This window comes from Vulpes lagopus, chromosome 3 (genome assembly GCF_018345385.1).
Source record: "Vulpes lagopus strain Blue_001 chromosome 3, ASM1834538v1, whole genome shotgun sequence".
NCBI classification, from domain to species: Eukaryota; Metazoa; Chordata; class Mammalia; order Carnivora; family Canidae; genus Vulpes; species Vulpes lagopus.
Genome location: NC_054826.1, coordinates 101,789,377 through 101,807,722, shown reverse-complemented (window position 1 = coordinate 101,807,722; position 18,346 = coordinate 101,789,377). Strand labels below are relative to the sequence as shown.

Below are 18,346 nucleotides of genomic sequence, written 5' to 3'. Positions count from 1 at the left end.
CCGGTCAAGGGCAACAGGCTTCCCCACTGGGAACCCCAGGGCAGATGTGAGTACATGGTGGGGTGGCCCTTCCTGTTTGGCCAAGATACTGAGGTGGTGTCCTTCTCAACACAGGGCAGCTGGTACTAACTGGCCACGGATGCTTCTCCAACCACTGTCCTCAAAGTGCGGTATCCAACCAACACCCCTTGCTTCCCGCTGGAGAGCAGCAGGGGCAGGTTTCATACCCCCACGAAACCCATGCAAGTGAAAATTCAGTCTTAGCAAGTTGCCTCGGCTCCCCCAGTCGGGGCCCCTCCTTTCTCTGCTCGCCTGCCTACACCCCCCTCCTCCATGTGCTGGGGTAGCAGGGGACCCTGCTTACCTGGGGGCTCGAACACCCTCTCTGTTCACCGCAACGGTCACCAGTGTCCATGGGGCACACAGTCTACCTTCCCAATCACTGCCCAGCAGCCAGCCCTCCTGCTCCCCAACACTGAGGGCCCCTGTGCAGTCGGCCGACGCATGGGACAAGGGTGACGGAGCCAGAGAGCAGGAGGGGAGGAGCTAGAAGCCAGGGCTCACATGCACAGAGGCAGCAGTTAGAGCTCACAACCCCCCAATGATGGTGAGAAAAGGGCCTATCTCCCCTTCGTGGTCCTCACCCCCTGCCCCAAAGAGCCATGAGGAACACACCCTGCGCAGCGTCTCAGTGAGCCGGCAGCCTGCTGTACCTTGGAGACGTAGTACACGCACTGCTGGAAGGCATACAGGATGACCTCCTCCAGCACCGCCATGGCCTCCTCACTGGCCGTCAGCGTGCAGGAGAACAGGGACTCCTTGGAGCCTGCGGGGAGACAGCAGTTACCACGTGGGGATGTGTCACCTCCGGAGGGCGCTCCCCAAGTCCCCATCTTGGGTTTGGCAGATGAAGCCACACAGCGCGGCCTGCTGACCCCAAGTCCCGCGCCACGCCTTCCCAGGGCTGCCAGGGAGGAGATGCTGGATGCGACGGCCAGGCCGCGTGCTTCCAGGCCGGTCAGTGCTACAGCTATGCAAAGCACATCTCGAGCTTGTTACTGAATAGATGCCAGACACATTTTCTGTTGGAACCAGTGGCCCAACAATAATAGATTCTGACCCAATTCCCCTGCAGTCACTTCTCACTCCTGACACAGGTCAAAGGAACACCTGGCCAAAGCTCCGAAGGAGACGGTCCCTCCACAGAACTGTAACCTGTTTCCAAGAAGAGAGAAACCCAAATGGTTCTCCCCCCAGCACCTGGGAGAGGCTGCAGGGAAGAAGCTGCTCTGAGACCAGCCCCACAGAGGGAGGCAGCCTTGGCTGCATGCGGCTCCTCCAGGACAATAGGCCCAGGTGGTTGGGCCTCCCCATGCGAGCTGGTGCTCAGCCTGGGGGCTGCCCAGCGGGGTGGAGGGGGGTATCAGTGGATGCCACATGATTTGTTCCCTCTGGGAGGGGTTCCTGTCAAGGCAAGAGGCCAAACTGGCCACAGAGACCCCAAACCAGAGAACCCCAACAGGGCGGAAATGTTCTGAAGAGGCCTCTAGATCTCAGGAGGCACGTGGTGTTCCACCAGCACTTAGCAGAGGTGGACGCCCTGCCTTTGTCTCCCACTGTCTCAGATCCTCACTTTAGGACCTGCAGCAAGCAGTTCACATGTGTGCGTCCAGTGTAACAGGCACTAGCCCATTCTGCCATGGCCCTTTCGTTACCACACAGTGTGGGCCCCATGACCTAGGACTCTCCTTCCAGGGCTGGGAGAGAGGTGCTGGCTCTGATGGGGCCACCCACTGCTGGACAAACAGAATGGAAATAGTGTGCGAGTCCATTAGACACCCCCATCCCACCCCTACAACCATCTGGATGTGCCACTGATCAAGGCACTTCTTTCCAGGGCTTGGGGCTCTCCTGCCCAAGCCCACAGAGCAGCCCTGAAGGGCTCACTCCCCAGGAACCCGCCTGAAGCAGGAACCCAGAGGCCTTTACCACCTGCCCACAGTCCTCCCCAGAGCCTAGCCTGTGGGGTCTCACTGGGGACCGACCCTGGTGGGGTCTGGCTGCACCTGGCAGCCTCACTGGGCTTCAGAGGAGAGGCAAATCAGGCAACTTTGGGGTTCCTGGGGCTTGGGGTAGTAAGAGGCTCTTAACAGGCTGCTGGGCTGTAGCACCCCAGGCCTACAGAAACATGTAAGGGTGCCCACTGCTGACAGCAAAACCTGCAGACCAAAGGCGACCCACAGCCAAGCAAAGCCAGCAGGAACAGGGCCAAGAAACCAGTTCCAAACCCTTTCCCTGGAGCAGGGCCTGGACGAGAGCAACACACCGCCCTGCAGACCTCCTACTCATCCAGCCTGTCTGAGAAAGCCCACTTGTACCCCTGTGTGGCACTCAGGGCTCTGGAGAGAGGAGGGGTGGCAGAAAGAGGCAGCCAGGACCCCACAGAGCACAGCCATGGGGCGGCTCCCCACAGATGCCACACAAATCTCTCAGACATCACTGGCAAACCAGCTGAAACACTTGTGCCCATGGTACAGGCTCTGCTGGAGTGTCCAGCCAAGCTGACACTCAGAGGAGCTTTTCAGGGGATCAGGGGCCTGCGCCTGAGGCCCCTAAATCCACAGGTGCTGAGGCAGAGGCAAAGCTCCCGGAGATACTCAGTGGATAAAATACCCCCTGGCGCCCATGGGCCCACCTTCTATCTGCCCGGAGAAGGGAGGCGTCCTGGACAAGAGCTTCAGACAACAAAGATTGTTTGCGGAACGAGAAGGCGATTTTCCAGCGTTCAGGACATGACATCTGTTTTCAGAATTCTTCCCACAGAAATTTCCCGCTGAAGGTCAGGAGGCCGAGACACGGCTCTGACCTTGCCTCTGCCCTTTGGTGATGTTATTTTTCCTCTGAGCTCTCGAGCGCCGGCACCACACAGGACGTCGTTTGTGGGACGGTCAGATCTCGCTGTGGTTTCCCCAGTCTGCATGGTCCACGGTCCCTGGGGTGGATGGAGGCAGGGCCCTGGCCATCCACGTACTCCCTCTCCCAGCATCGCCTGGGGGCACAACATCCAGGGCCTGACCAGAAATAACTCCCCCATGAGCAGAGGCAGCAGCTAAGAAAGCAGAGCCCCTGTCAGCCCCAAGTAGCTTTTTTTTTTTTTTTTTTTCCCAAGTAGCTTTTTAAATGAAAATCTGCCAGACACACGGTCCCTGGGCTCAGGAGGCAGGCCCAGTGGGGCCCACAGACCACAGCCTCTCAATAGTGTGTGAAACAAGGTCAGATGAGATGGGGCATCAGCAGGACTCACCCACCAACACAGTGCCTAAAAGTCACGGGGGGGGGGGGGGCAATTTTCCCAGCTGACTCTGCTGGACCCCCAATTGGCAGCACTTCTTGTCAACACCCCTGACCTCACACCTTGCACAGGAGGCCACACGTGCTCAGAGACAAGCCAGAGGCCCGGGAGCTCCCTGGCCGACATCACGTCCAGAGGAGGAGCCCCTCGACTCAGAACAGCTGGGGGGGCCCCAAGGAGACACGTGGGCTGTGGAGAAAGGGGATCATAGGGAGGGCAGGAGGGAGGCCCTGGGTTCTGGGAGCACCAAGCTCAGGACAGCCCAGGCTGCTTGGGCAGGGGGTGTGCCCTGGCTTTGGAGACACACAGAGGTCGTTTAGGTCACACTCGGGGAGAAGCCAGGTAACTGGGATGCTTTAGGCCCAGGCCTTGTGGACAGAGAGAGCACCCTGTCCTGGGAGGTCTATCTGGATGCCTTGCACAATGTCCACCCAAGGGGAACCAGGACGGGGACAGCAGGTCAGCAGGCCTGAATGTCCACAGGGACGCAGAAGGTTCCAGTGTGTCCCTCTACATATCCACGGAAACACTGATTCCCAGGCCCTGGGAGCCCAAGAAGCTCTCAATGTCCCTTTCACTGTGAAGTGGGGTTAAGAAAGTACTAAGAAGCCACGACTGAGGAGAAGGGATGTAGACACACCCACTGGCTCTGCCTCCCCTCACCCCGCCACCTCCCACCAGGCCTCCTGCACAGGCTCTCCACCCCACCGGTCTCCACAGCTCCAGGGTGGCCGACCTAGCACAGAGTAGGACAGTCTGCACCATGCAGACCATCGACTGCCAGGAGCCCCTCCTCTCTGGAAATCTGGCCCATCCCAGGGCAGCGGGGATGGGGGCTCAGCAGGGTCTCGCACCCCTGGCAAGGTCCAGGGTTCCCTGCTACTTGCTTGGGGCTCTTTCTCCCAGAGAAAGAGCCTCCCGGAAGACACAGCTGAGCACAGACCCGGTGCAGCTTCCCGGCACACTGAGCCTATGGGGAGCTGTGGCCAGGCCCCAGCCTGACTGCCTGGCTTCGTTCCCAGCCCCGGTTGGTGCCTTCAGAGGCAGGACCGCCAACCATGCCTGCCCGAAGCTTCCAGTGCCCAAGCCCCACAATGGGGAGGGAGGGAGGTGAGCGGCTGTTCTTGCCACATCGGAGCAAGGGAGGGTGTGGCAAAACCAGGCTCATCCACAGGAGGCTGTAGCCCTGGCTCCCCGGACTGCCTCACCTCCTTCCCTGCTCCTTACAGGAGCCACGGAGCAGACACAAACAGCTGAAATCCCACCCAGCCTCAGGGCCTAGCCAGACACCACCCTCTTCAGGAAGCCCCAGGCTGCCCCAGGCAGACTCTCCCAGCATAGCACATTCTAGCATGCGCATCCCCTGCAGCTGAGTCCGGAAGCCAGCACATCCCACAATCACACACAGCCCCCAGAGGTACTGTCTCCTCTCTGAAACCAAGGTGCACCCTGTAAGGGACAGCCCAGGGCCGATGCACTGCACCCTTCCTGCAGGCGCTCTAGGGGGTACAGCAGGCACACACAGTGGGATGCTTGATTATATAACAGGACATGACAGGGGCGAGAGGAGCGGGGTCAGCCCAACTGCCAGCATCACCCCCTCCCAGAGGGAGCCCCAACACCACACCACCTCCCACTGTTCTAGTGGCCGATTCCACCCCAGGCAGTGAGGCGACCGCACTCGCAGCCCGCTCCCCGCTTGGCAGTACCTGTGACGTCCAGCTCCTCCTCCAAGCTCTGCATATAGAGCGGGCACTTCTGCTGGATGAAGTATAGGAGCTCAACTGAGTTGGACATCCAGAAAAGAATGTGCTGCAGGTCTGGCACCAGGCCAGCCATGGAAAAGCTGGCTAGGGAGATGGGCTCCTGGCTGCCAAGACAAAAGACTCAGGGTTACTCCTGGATGGTAACCCAGGGAGGCTGAATGCACCACACTTTGCAAATAAGGCTGTTCGTTCCAATGAGACGCCACCAAAACCCACTGATGCCAGGCTGGGAAAGGGGACGCACAGATAAGTTGTTGGACACATGAGGCCAGAGGCACACATCCTACAAACCTCGCAGGAAGGACAGCCAGTGGCCACAGCCAGCAATAAAGGACTCATGTAAACTATTTTCACATCTTGTCTTTGGGGATTGAGATAATGAAGGCACGTTGAGAAGAGCGTGTGAAGTGTGTGTGTGCATGGGGAGGGAGCAGCCTATGGCTGGTAGGATGAGGAGCAGGAGTGTAGTGTGTTCTTTATGTTAGCATAAGTGACAGAAAAACCAAACAGCAAACAAACAATCTTGGGAGGCGCATGGGCAAGATTAGCTAAGAACTAACTGATCATAGCTAGAAGTAGTTGGAAGATTTAGAGGTCATTGTTAGGAAAAAAAAAAAGAAAAGAGGCTGCCACTGAGATCTACCGGGTGCTGCTGACACATGCTCCTCACACAGACTCTATCAGGGCCGCTCACTGCAGCTAGTTAAATCAGAAAGCCACCAGGCACGGGACTGGAACCCTCCAGTGCCTTCAATGATCCCCATCACAAGCCTGAGGGATGACCAGCCAGGAGTGGAAATGGTCCTAGAGGCACTCCTCCCTCCCAAGCTGGCACCTCGAGGCTCTGAGCTCCCTTTCCAGGGGACGATGACAACGTCAATGGGTTTCCAAAGGGTTCTTTGGCCCTTCCTCCAGAGTCCAATGGACTCCAGCCAAGCCCAGATCCACCCTGGCCCCCTCTCCTCGCTTCTTGTCTCCCATGCACCAGCCCCTAGGACCCAGGACCTCGTGTCTGTGAGCTGCCCATGGTGACAGGAAGCTCCCAGACACTGTCCTGAGCCACCTCTCCAGAAGTCTGAGGGTGCATGTGGCGAGGCTGTGCTGAGCTCTGGGAATTCCTCAATTTCCAGCGTCAATGGCTGGTGTTTCTGGGCATGATACTGCATCTCATCCCACTCCCACAGCAGAAGCAGGTCAGCAGGCCGTGCTCTGGTGGCCTCTGAGGATGCCCTGATGCCCAGCGCCCAGAATGTTATCTTTGGTGCCACCATGACCACACCTAGTGACTCTCCTGACAGGGAGCACGGATCCATTTACAAGCAAATCAAACCATCCAGGTGTGACTTGGTTTGGTCTGAGGGGTAGGCTGGCTGTCTGTCCAACAGTCCCAGGGACTCCTTACCAGAGAAACATCTCCTGTTGGTGCATGGTGATGGGCAGGCCAGGCAACAGCAGGGCAGCTTCAAGGACAGTGCTGTCCCCGGGACCGGCAAGGGCACAGACTCTTTACTCCTGCCTGGTGAGCTGGCAAAAGCCACAACGGCTTAGGGACTCCCTGTCATCAGTGATGGTCGCACCCAGGGTAGCAGGGAACTAGGTCCACAGGAAAAGCCACAGGCAGCCTGCATGGGCCAAGGTGGGGACCTCAAATTCCGTTTCACACATTCCTCTGATGCCTGCAGGCTTGTTGTTCTCTAGGACTAACTTCACTGCTGTCATGATAGTGTGACCTCTCTGTCCTGCTCCCGGGGAGGGAAGGAACTGGCTTCAGGCTGGGCCCCCTTGTCTTCACTGCTAGATAGGTCACTGCCACTGCTGCCACCCGCTCCTCTTGCAGGACCCTGAGTGCTGTTCCTCCAAATCTGTTCCACACACTCACATCATACACGCATATCCACACAGGCGTGAAGAGGTACATGTCAGTGAGAAGGGGATTAATCTGGCCCTTCAGAGCCTAATTCCACTTTGTTTTCGACATTCACTGCCCTTCTCAATTTCACCCAGAACTCAAAGAGACAGACAAGCCTCTACTGACAAACCAGCAGTATTGCCAACTGGAGTTTCGGTGTCGAATCCCGGAGAGATCAGTGCTGATGCACACCTGCCAGCCTCAGGCCACATACCACAGTGCACAAATGAGGTGTGGTGAGGTCCATCCCATCCCACTCCGGTGAGCATTTGTGAGGGAGGGAGGCGGAAACAACTTCATGTATAGGACTCCAAGGTCAAAGGCAATAAAAGCCAAAACAGACAAGTGGGATGACATCATACAGCCAAGCTTCTGCAGACAGAGAATCACCAGAATGAAAAGGCAATCTACAGAGTGAGAAAAATATTTGCAAACCATCCATCTGAGGGGGTTAATTTCCAAAATCTATAAGGAACTCCTATCACTCAAAAGCAAAAAAACAAAAACAAAAACAAAAACAAAAAAACTAAGCACCTGGTTAAAAAGTGGGTTAAAGGGGATCCCTGGGTGGCTTAGCGGTTTGACACCTGCCTTTAGCCCAGGGTGCAATCCTAGAGTCCCAGGATCGAGTCCCGCGTCGGGCTCCTGGCTTGGAACCTGCTTCTCCCTCTGCCTGTGTCTCTGCCTCTCTCTCTCTCTCTCCCTCTCTATCATGCATGAATAAATCTTTAAAAAGAAAAAGTGGGTTAAATACCTGAAGAGACATTTTTCCAAAGACCACCTCCAGGTGGCCAACAGGCACATGAAAAGGTGCCCAGCATCACTCAGCATCAGGGAAACGCAAATCAATACCACGAGGAGAGCTCACCTTACACCTGTCAGAACAGCCGTCATCAAAAAGACGAGATGACAAGTGTCGGTGAGGGTGTCAAGAAACTGGAGCCCTTGTGCTCTGTTGGGTGGGGGGGGGGGGGGGGATGCAGAAAGGTGCAGCCGCTGTGGAAAACAGGATGGACACTCCTCAAATTAAAAATAGCACTAACATATGATCCAGCAATTAATTCCACTTCTGGGTATTTACCCAAAAGAATTGAAATCAGTATCTCCAAGAGATATCCCCACCCCAAGTGTTCAGTGCAACACCATTCATGATACGGAAGATCTGGAGTCACACTAAATGTCCACTGAGAGAGGAAATAATAAAGAAAATCTGGTACATAATACAATGAAATGTTATTCAGCCTTTAAAAAAAAATCAAGGAAAAAAAAAATCAAGGAAATCCTGCAATATGCTACGACACAGTGAACCTTAGGGATGTTATGTGAAGTGAAAGAAGCCAATCGCAGAAGGGAAAATATCGCAGGATTCCACTTAGATGAGATATCTAAAACAGTCCAACTCATGGTCTCAGAGACAGAACCGTGACCTCTGGGGCTGAGCCGGGAAGGGAGAGACCAGAAATTGCCAAGATACACTTCAAAATTTAAAAGAGTGGTTCACTTGTTAAGTGTTACCACAATAAAATAAATAAATCAAATCAAAATTTAAAAGAGTGGTTCACTTGTTAAGTGTTACCACAATAAAATAAATAAATCAAATCAATGGGTGCTCTGATGTAAAAATGTTTAAATCTATTTGGGAAGCATATGGGAAATTATTACTGAAATTATTACTAAAATCAAATGCATTTTTGCTAAAAAAAATTAAATTAAAATTTAAGAAGTTCAAAAAACGTTCAAAATAATTCATGAATAAAAAAAAGAAACTAAGATAGAAATTATGCAAGAAAAAGGAAATAATCAATGGAACAGAAATGAAAGAAAAAGTAAGCAGAAACAAAATTGGTCCTTTTAAGCAGATGACAACAGACAAATCCCTGGGAAGATAAATCAAAGGGAGGTAAGAGGAAAGATAGAAACCCAAGAGGAATTAAATAGGGAGATAATACCACAAATACATGAGAGATAAAAACAGTCCTAAGAGAATAAACTTTTATTCCAATAAACTTCAAGAACAAAAATAGAAGTCACCGAAATCAACACAAGCAGAAACAGAAAACCAGATATGCCCATAATCACTGAAGAAGTGGGATCAGCAAACCCAGGGGCCACCCAGACTCTTTCATGGGCTACTTCTCACACACCCCAGAACCTGAGTCCTTGGCCCACACACCCTGATGCAGGGAATTGGACACAGATAAGGCTGGCCACCTGGGTTTCTGTTTTTAAAAAAATATTTTTAAAAACCTCACTATTTAAAAAAATATTTTATTTATTTATTCATGAGAGATACAGAGAGAGGGGCAGAGACATAGGCAGATGGAGAAGCAGGCTCCTCAAGGGGAGCCCGATGCAGGACTCAATCCCAAGACCCCAGGATCACAACCTGAGCCATAGACAGATGCTCAACCACTGAGCCACCCATGCATCCCTGAACTTTGATATTAAAGTCAGACAAAGACAATGGAAAAAAAATCCTACACCAATTTGACCTATGAATTTGGATGGGAAACGCTAATTAAAATGTCAACAGATGGTAGATCACCATGCCACACAAATCAGTAGCCATAAAGGGTTTAATCCCAGGGATTCAGCTGTGGTCAGAAAACCTGCAAGCGCAGCACCCACACTCACAGGTTCCCAGGGGAAAAGGTGTGATGATCACAGATGCAGGAAAAGCACACAGCGAAGGTCAACATTGCCAGTCACTGGCAATGTAAAAAGCAGCACCTCACACAAGCACCTGAGTTCAGGTGTGGATCCTTGGGCGACTGATAGAGTCTGTGCTCTTCTGTATTTTGGAAGGGAGTCACACTTGGATAAAGAGGAGGGGAGAGGGAACATTCCCTGAGGATGGACACAGGCCTGTTAAGTTCTAGAATAAAGACTGGGCAGGAATGCTGAAGGGAAGGCCTCGATTTCCCAGTGATCAGACACTCAGGAGGGCGAGCGCTGCATGAGCCCCTAAAACCGCAGCTGCATCACACCTCCCATGTCCCTACAGCTGGGGGGCAGCCACACTGGCCAGCCCATCACACGGAGGTTCTGTGCAGGTCCCCCCACCTCAGGCAGGCCAGCTGCCACCCTCTGAAGCCAGGGCTGCCCTGTGGGGCCTGGTCCACACGGAACACTGCCCAGTGAGCGAGCTGGATGGCAGAGCCTGGGCCTCCCCTGCAGCCTCATGCCCCCAGGCACGAGGCACGTCACTTGTCATCAAACACTTCCTTCCTCAGATGTGGCGCTGGCTTCCTGATGTCAATGGGAGCCGGAGAGCACACATTTGTGAGCAGCAGGAGTGCCATGCTCCACTTCCAGCCCGGGCAGAACAGCTCAGTGACCCCAGATCCCTGCTGCTCCTGACCCGGCCTCCATCCCTCCCTGTCTGTAGTCCCCCCACTTTTGAAGGCAGCGGTGACCATTCCTCCCTTCTCTGCCTGGGACCATGGCGGATATGTAAGCACGCACGCGTGGTGACGGCCTGCTTTACTGACGCCAGGGGCAGAAACACGATCGAAGCAATCCAGGGTGCCAGGTGTGACTTACAGTCCTGGGTGCTCTTTCCTCACGACAAGCAGTGACTACCCCTTTGACATGGCTCTTTGGGGGGTTGCCGCACATGCACGTTCCTTAAGTGGGCCAGCTTGGTGCAGGCTTTACGCCCCTGCACACGTGCAGTCGTACTACCGCCACTCTTCCGGGTGCTTCGTCTACTCGGCACTATTTTCAGATTCAGCCATACAGATGCAGCGTGCAGTTCATTCCCTTTCACCATTCGTCGCCAAGTATACACCGCATAAATGCATGGCATGCTGCCACAGGGCACATGGGTGCCCTCGGACCTCTGCGCTTACAGAAGAGGCCTCGAGAGCGCGCCTCCCAGCCATTGTGTGAGGACGTCTCTCTATGGGGCCCACATCAGAGGGGGACCAGCGGGTTGGGCACGTGCACGTCTTCACCGTTGATGCCAACCAGCTTCCCTAGGCCCAGCAGCGGTGTGTGAGCATAAACAGCACTTTCTATGAGAAGAGACGACAGGAACGGAAATGCACTACCCTAGGTCAAAGTTAGAGGTTGTACATTCTCCTAAAGAGGCAGGTTCGCTTTAGCAAAGCCATTACAGTAGGTGAAAGTAGGCCAAGGCTCCAGGGAGCATCTCACCCCCTCGGTCTAACAGACGCTCCAGAGAAACTCCCCAAGCCCAGTGCTTCCCAGGGTGGTGAGCACAGAAATGGGAATGGTCACTCAGAGACAGGACTGTGTGACAGAAGCCCAGAGCTGACCCCAACAGTGTCTGGGGGGCCCCCTGGGGGCTTGGCTCCATGGGGAGGTGCAGGTCTCCCAGGAGCTAGGGGCCTAAGTAGGGGCCATACTTACAGCTGTGCCTGCTTCTCCGCCAGTTCTTTGGTTTTCTCCTACAATCAAAAAGACAAAAAAGCAAACCTGAGAAAAAACAGGATACCGCAGGATATGTTCAATGAGACCACCACTAAATTCATGGTATGCCATCCACATAAAAACCACGGCAGTGTCATTGTGGACATCCTGTACTGTGCGGCTGTTTACTGGAAACTAGGCTGGAAAGGATCATTTTCCATCTGATGTGACACCTTTCCATTCCATTCCTGAATATGATCTGCATATTTCCTGCAACAGACAGTTTACAGTTTACACCCAGCTCGCTGACATAACCACTGGCTCTTCAAGAAATAGTAAAGCAGGTCAAATATCCTCCAAATACCAGAAGAATCTACTAATGCTCATCTTGTTAAGCTTTATACATAGCTTTCCACTGTCAGCCACAGGGGTGATGAGTACATGTGTGTGCTTGAGTATTTACAAGTACGTTTAAACATCCCAACGGGGACGCGGGTTTAGGCAACCTTTTCTGTCACTTTTAATCAAGAAATGGCTCTTGCTTTAGCAGCAAGTTGTTATCTGGCTAAGCACAGCCCCAGGTGCCAACTCCGTTACTTGTTCTAGGATGTGCTAATCTGCCTCAAGTGTATGGAATAAAGAGCATGGTTGATGCCCAAGAAACAGTGAGACAAACGAAATATCCGCAGCTCTTGACAGACCAGGGCTGAGGCTCACAAGCAGCACAGTGGGGAAGCATGCGAGGGATGGCCTGGATCCAGACTCCTCTATTTATGAGCTCCAGACCTTGGGTGAGGTTGTTCACCTCGACGAGCCTCAGTTTCCCTAGCCAGGACATCGGATATGTCATATTGTCTAACTTACTAGGAAGTGTCAGGTCCAGGGCAGACTTAGAACAGTCACAACGCCTAAGCATTAGGCCTTCGGTCACCGCAGGCCCCAGTGTGGTCAGGCTCCTGCACTGCACGGATGTCATCTGCCCTGTGCTTGGACCCCACACAGGGATAATACTGACATTGTTCTGCATGAGAACTGTGGTAGGAGGTGGGCTCAGATGCCCATGATGCACACAGATAACTGACACAAACCTCTGGATGTGACAGCCCATGTTGGCTTTTGCTTTTAAAAGGTTTCAAACATTTTAAGTGCAGATTTTAATCTGGGGAATCTCTCTAGTTTACAGGCCAAGATGAATGGGTGTCTCTGAGGGACTGTGTGTAACTGCCAGCTATGCTTTGGGTCCTAGGGAGTCCAGTCACTGGAGGGGCAGGAAGAGATGGAGGAGGGGGGAGTTGAGTGCTGGACCCAGACAGCGTGCAGTAGCTCTTGCCCTGGCCCTGTAGGGACAGGCTGTCTGTGCCCCCCAGGGGACATCTGGCAGTGCCCAGAGCCATTTCCATGAGGGAAGGGCAGCCACTGGCATGCAGCAAATAGAGCCCAGGGACGCTAGCCAACAGCTGACAGTGCACAGCCTGGCCTCACAACAAGGACTTCTGCCCAAACGTGCATGATACCGTGCTCTAGAGACCCTGATGGAAGTTTTACAACATAGAGAAGTCAACCAGTCCTGCACCCCCACCACCAAGCTGACAGGGGCTCCATGGTGGAGTTTTGGCAAGAGGTACAGGGCACTCAAGTCAAATAGGTGCTGAGGGCTTGGGACTCCAGGGCACATCATGGCTGTGCTGGGCCTTGGGGAGGGACATAGGACAGGAGCTCACAATGCCACAGCTGACCCCACGAAGACAAAGTGCCCTTCCCACTCCCCCCCAGGACACCCCAGCCTTCCTAGGGGTGAACCGGCAGGGAAGGCTGGCCCTCAGAGAGGAGGGACTCCTGAGCTCCCCCGGGTGGCCACAGCCTCCATCCAGCTCCTTCCACAAGCCCCCACTCCCCATCCCACCCTGCGGAAGGGAACAGCACCCCCATGACTGACCCAGACTGTCTCTCGGATGGCCTTGGCTATCTTGAGCAGGAGCTGCCCAAATGAGCCAGGCTCCAGGCGGGTGGCTGAGTGCTGGATGCAAAGGCAAAGGAGGAAGGCAGGGGTGAGCTTGTGGTCGTCCCCACTGGGCTCGATCAGAGTCATGATTCGCTGCAGCAGTGCATCCTCCACTTCGGGCTCAAACTCCAGGTGCAGCAGCCTCGGCCGGGGTGGGGGGACCCGTGTGGAGCCAGAGTTGGAGGCGCCCCGGGCCCGGAGCGAGGCGCCACACATCCTGCAGCTCCGCGGCACGGCACGCAGTCGGGCCAGCGCCTGGGCAGGCAGGGGCTGGGCTTGCGCTGGGTCCTTGAACAGCAGCAGGTAGTAGAGGCCGAGGGAGAGCAGGTCCCCATGGCGCAGCACCACTGCCCGGCCCCCCACCTCAGAGAAGTTGACGGAGACAGGTGCCCCGGGGATGGGCTCCAGGACCAGCCTGCTCCCTGCCTGCTCTGGGCCGGAAGGCTGGTGCCTGCGGATGGTGCAGTGCAAGGGTAGGATGTCAGGGGCCGAGAGGCTGACACTGGGCTTGCTGGAAGGGGTCCTCTGGCCCACCGTGTGCTGTTCCCGATTGAGCAGGTACACCAGGCTGTCCTGAAATGCAAATACTAGACCTCAGGAGCCACCTTGGGAAAACCCGTCAGCAGGAAGAAACAAAAAGGTGTCCCAGTCCCTGGTTACCTAAGCCATGTGGCCAGGACCGCCAGCCTGGGCCCGCCCTGCCCTATAGCCTTTCCACACCTGCTGCTTGTCCCTAGCCTGTCCCACACCAGACACTCACCCCGTCCCCAGGGGACGAGGCTTCCCAGAGCAGCCTCAGGGGCACACCAGACACCCAGGGATGACTCCGGCTCTCAGACAACGAGGCCAGACAAGGGACAAGCTGGGCACAGACACTGGTTTACAGTCACAGCCAAGTGTCATCAAGCACCCCCCACAGGTGATTGGTGACAAGCTGTGTGCAGGCACCCTCCTTTGCGGCTCCAGCTTAGTGAGGCAGATGTCTCCTCATTAGACAGAATAGGGACAGGACTACAGCCTCTCTCAAAACCCTAATGAGATTCAACTGTACCATAAAGAAAAAACTTCCTACCAGAAAATTCATGAGCCTGTGTTTCTTGAGCAATATGTCTTAGGAGTGCAGAAAACAGGACGTCAACCTAAAGCAGCTAGTCAGCGCCCAGAAAACCTGGCAAGATCCAGGAGACACCAGTCTGCACCACCAGAGACCCCTGATGCTGGCCTCAGAGTGTGTACAACCACGGGGGATGCCCTCAACTTACCTTTCCCTCATTTAAACTCTAAAAATCACACCCAGGAGTAGAGAGAGAACATGCTAGTGAGACATGCAATGAGTGGAAAAGCAGGCTCTCTGAGTACACACGTGCCAAGAAACCCTCACCTTTTCATGCAAATGCCACCCTCTGCCCACCTGTTTCTTCAAGAAACCCTCTCTGACCTCTCTGTGGGTACTCAGCCTGAGAAGTCACCCTAGGGGTTGAGCATAGGCCCCAGTAAAGCCTCGCCCAGAGCCCTCATCTGGCCTCTTGTCAATTCCTACTGCTTGGAAAGCGTAAGGCCAGGTTTGGTATGGCTAACACCTCAGCACCAGAAGCCCCAACACCACACAGCATGCACCTGGCGTGAGCCAGAAGGGAGCTCAGCAGATCTGCACAAGTGAGCAGACAAAGGAGCTTCCAAGGGCTATGCCCCTGCAGACAAGGGCCCCAACAAAAGAGGGAAGTGCCTGACTGGGGGCCACTCTCCTTTCTGGCCTCCTCAGACAATGCCTCCCATGGTGCCCTCGAGGCCATGTGCTCCTATCTGGACAAGGGGACCCCCTGAGTTGGGGTCCCCAAAGCCAGGGCATGACATGGTCTGAGACACCATCTGGAAGATGGCAGACAATTCTCTTAGAAGGAGCCTGGTACTGAGTGAGTCCTGTCCTTACTGCCTCCTACTGTAGCCTGTACAGAGAATGTCCTGGAAACAAAGCACGGGGGAAGCCTCCACTTCCTCCAGAATCTAGGACGGCCCCCCACATTGGTCCCCAGCACCCCATTTCTACAGCCTCATTGTCACCAGAGCGACTGCGGCCCACAGAAGTTCACAGCTGACTCAGCTAGCAGCAAGAGGAGGCCTTCTACTCTGAGAACTTCCAGCGGGCCCTCCTGGTCAGCTCTTGGGAGGGCAGCTGGGCCTTCGTGGGGGCGAAAGGGGGTGCACTCACGTGCTGTTGGCTGTAGCCCTGCAGAAGGAGCAGGTGGGGAGACTCATAGAGTGAGTAGCGCATGGTTTCCTGGCCACGTTCCTCGGGGCCCGGGGTGGTGGCCGAGCTCAGGCTGCTCTCACTGACAGTGCGGCGCAGCCGGGGTGTAGGGGGGCTCTGGGCACCCTCTGAAGCCAGGGCTGGGGTTCCCTTGGCACGGCTCCGCTGCAGCCTCCGGGCTTGGGCGTTTATCCCTGAAACAGAAGCAGTACAGGGTAAATAGAGCCTAATAAATGAGGCCCACCTCTGGGTCCTTCTGAATTTAGATCTCATGGACCCACTTCTAACACTGGTCACTGTTTTGTCAACAGATGTGGAGAAGATCAGAGGACTCCACCCTCTGATCCCAACCTGGCAAGGCTGGGCCACCTCTGGACTCCCCTTGAAAAGCAGGCAGCCCAGCTGTTCACATCTGGAGGAGCCCTACAAGGAGCCCCATGACCCACCCAATAGCCTCGCCACAGCCCCTCCCCTCTGGATGACAAACGGCACTGCAGCGTCGACTTCTGCCAGGGTCACCATGCCAGAGGCTCCTGGTGCGTCACTGCACTGTGCCCAGAGCCCTGCTGGCCCACCTGTGTTTGTGTGTGTGCGCATGCGTGTGCCTGTGCGGGGGGGGGGGGGGGGGGGCGGTGCATGTGTCCGTGTGCATGCATGCGTGCTGTGATCAAATGAGACGAGACCTATTCACAGCCCCCTGGCCCTCCCCCATTTACAAGTAGGAAGCGGTCCATTTGCCCTCTGAGCCGGCTGGTCTCTGTCTAGGACAGCATGACTGTCTCTCCCAAGGATACCCCGCCAAGGCCAGGTGGGAAAGCACACACATGCACACACCCAGAGCATGCCCACGCAGGCGCACACGCAAACCCATGCACACGCAAACATGCCCATGTATACACGCAGGCACACACATGCACATATGTCCCCCTGCCTGGGCCGTGAAAGACAGTCTTCCATGCCCAGGAAGCAGTCTTTTAAACTAACGCTGCTGGAAAGCCGAGAAGCCAGATGGAGCCCAGGAGGCCGATCTCCTGTCACTCCCAACAGGGCTGACCCCAGCGCTTTCTTTCTGAGCCTTCTGCTGACTCCCCCTCCACAGCCTCCATCCACCCCCATCTGCAGCCTCCCTTCCTACAACCATTCCACCCAGACCAGACAAAGCCAGGGCAAAGGGAGGCTAGCTGGAGCAAGGGTGCTCCCTTACCAGAGACCTGCCCTTCCAGGAGGAAGCCCGCTCTTCTGTAGCCACAGGGGGCTGGGTTTGCAGGAGGCCAGGCTGGCGGAGGAGCTGCAGTGCAAGGCAGTCCGCCTGGGCGCCTGCTGCTCCCCACCCGCCTGCTGCAGAGCCGGCCAGCCACTGGCAGGCAGAAGCAGTCTAGGGCACAGGGGAGGTAGGGCGGGGAGCAGGGGAGGAGGGGCGAGGAGAGTAGGGTCAGGGGGCAGGCCAGGATGGGGAGAGTAGGCGGGAGGTAGTAGCAGGGGGAGGAAGGAGGGGAGCAGGTGGGATGGGCAGGAGGGAGCAGGTAGGGGGAAAAAGGGGGGAAGGCAGGGGCTGCCAGGGAGTATGGGAGGGGCAGAAGGAAGTGTGGGCCAGGTGGGGCCAGGAGGGATGGGGGGAACATAAGAGGGGGAGCAAGTAGGGGCTGGGGGGGGGGGCAGAAGGAAGCCAGCTTCCTGCCACTGTACCCCAGCCCCACCTGCCCTGTCCCACCTGCTACTCTTTAGGAGGACAGACCCCAGTGCCTATAGCAGCACTGTACAACCATGGGGCCGTGCCTGAAAGAAGAAACATTTAAAAACCAGTCCAAAATGATGTTCTAGCCTCCAAGCTTTTCCTCCATCTAGGGCGGAGCCATGGGCCAAGATAAGCCTCAGAACTACTTCCCAGAAGTCCAAAGCCTTCCAGAGAAAAGGGGGTCCTTTCCTCTTAGATTCTCAGGGGCCCCCCAGATGAAGCCTGAGAGATCAAGGTAAGTGTCCCCTGGACTGCAGCCCCACAAGGGAGCTCACTGCCAAGTAGGCCCCACTGCAGTTGGGCTCCTACCCCAGCAGACAGCCCTCCCAGTGCCCAGGGCTGGCTTCCCTGACCCCACTGTGGAAAGCAGTGGTTCTCACCCTGCCCGTGCTCAGACGCTCCTGTGGAGTTTTAGTTTTTTGTTGTTATTGTTTTTTAATTTTTATTTATTTATGATAGTCACACACACACACACACACACACACACAGAGAGAGAGAGAGAGAGAGGCAGAGACACAGGCAAAGGGAGAAGCAGGCTCCATGCACCGGGAGCCTGACATGGGACTTGATCCCGGGTTTCCAGGATCGTGCACTGGGCCAAAGGCAGGCGCCAAACCACTGCACCACTTCTGGGGAGTTTTAAATACTGCAGCTTGGTCCGCTTCCAGATCTCCTTACTGGGTCTTCGGACAGCCACGTGAACACCAAAGGGCCAGGGCTGAGGAGCAGTGGCTCAGAGGCCAGGCCATCAGAAGTGACGTGCCCATGGCCAGCACGGCTCAGATGCAGTTCACCCTGCAGGTGGCACAGCCAGAAGGACCCTCACACATGCATGAACACTGAACGGGCCATGTGACCCTCTGTGGGACCTGTGTGTTCATAGGATGAAGATGCTGTAGGGGAAAAAGTGGGGGCCAAGTGTACACCCAGAGGTGGGGGGAAAGCAGACTGGAGTATAAT

At 55.3% G+C, this 18,346-nt stretch overlaps 1 protein-coding gene across 3 annotated transcripts in view; it reads right to left on the bottom strand.

The window, feature by feature from the left end:
- The window catches only part of RADIL (Rap associating with DIL domain), a 68,660-nt gene that overhangs the window by 9,886 nt on the left and 40,428 nt on the right, over nucleotides 1–18,346 (bottom strand). For all 3 annotated transcript variants that reach the window (XM_041748922.1, XM_041748923.1, XM_041748924.1), the window contains exons 3-7: nucleotides 15,613–15,845; nucleotides 13,338–13,976; nucleotides 11,402–11,439; nucleotides 5,062–5,222; nucleotides 714–826 (exon numbers count right to left, since the gene is read on the bottom strand). In XM_041748922.1, the coding sequence (XP_041604856.1) occupies nucleotides 714–826; nucleotides 5,062–5,222; nucleotides 11,402–11,439; nucleotides 13,338–13,976; nucleotides 15,613–15,845 (1,184 nt within the window). The remainder of the gene's footprint in view (nucleotides 1–713; nucleotides 827–5,061; nucleotides 5,223–11,401; nucleotides 11,440–13,337; nucleotides 13,977–15,612; nucleotides 15,846–18,346) is intronic.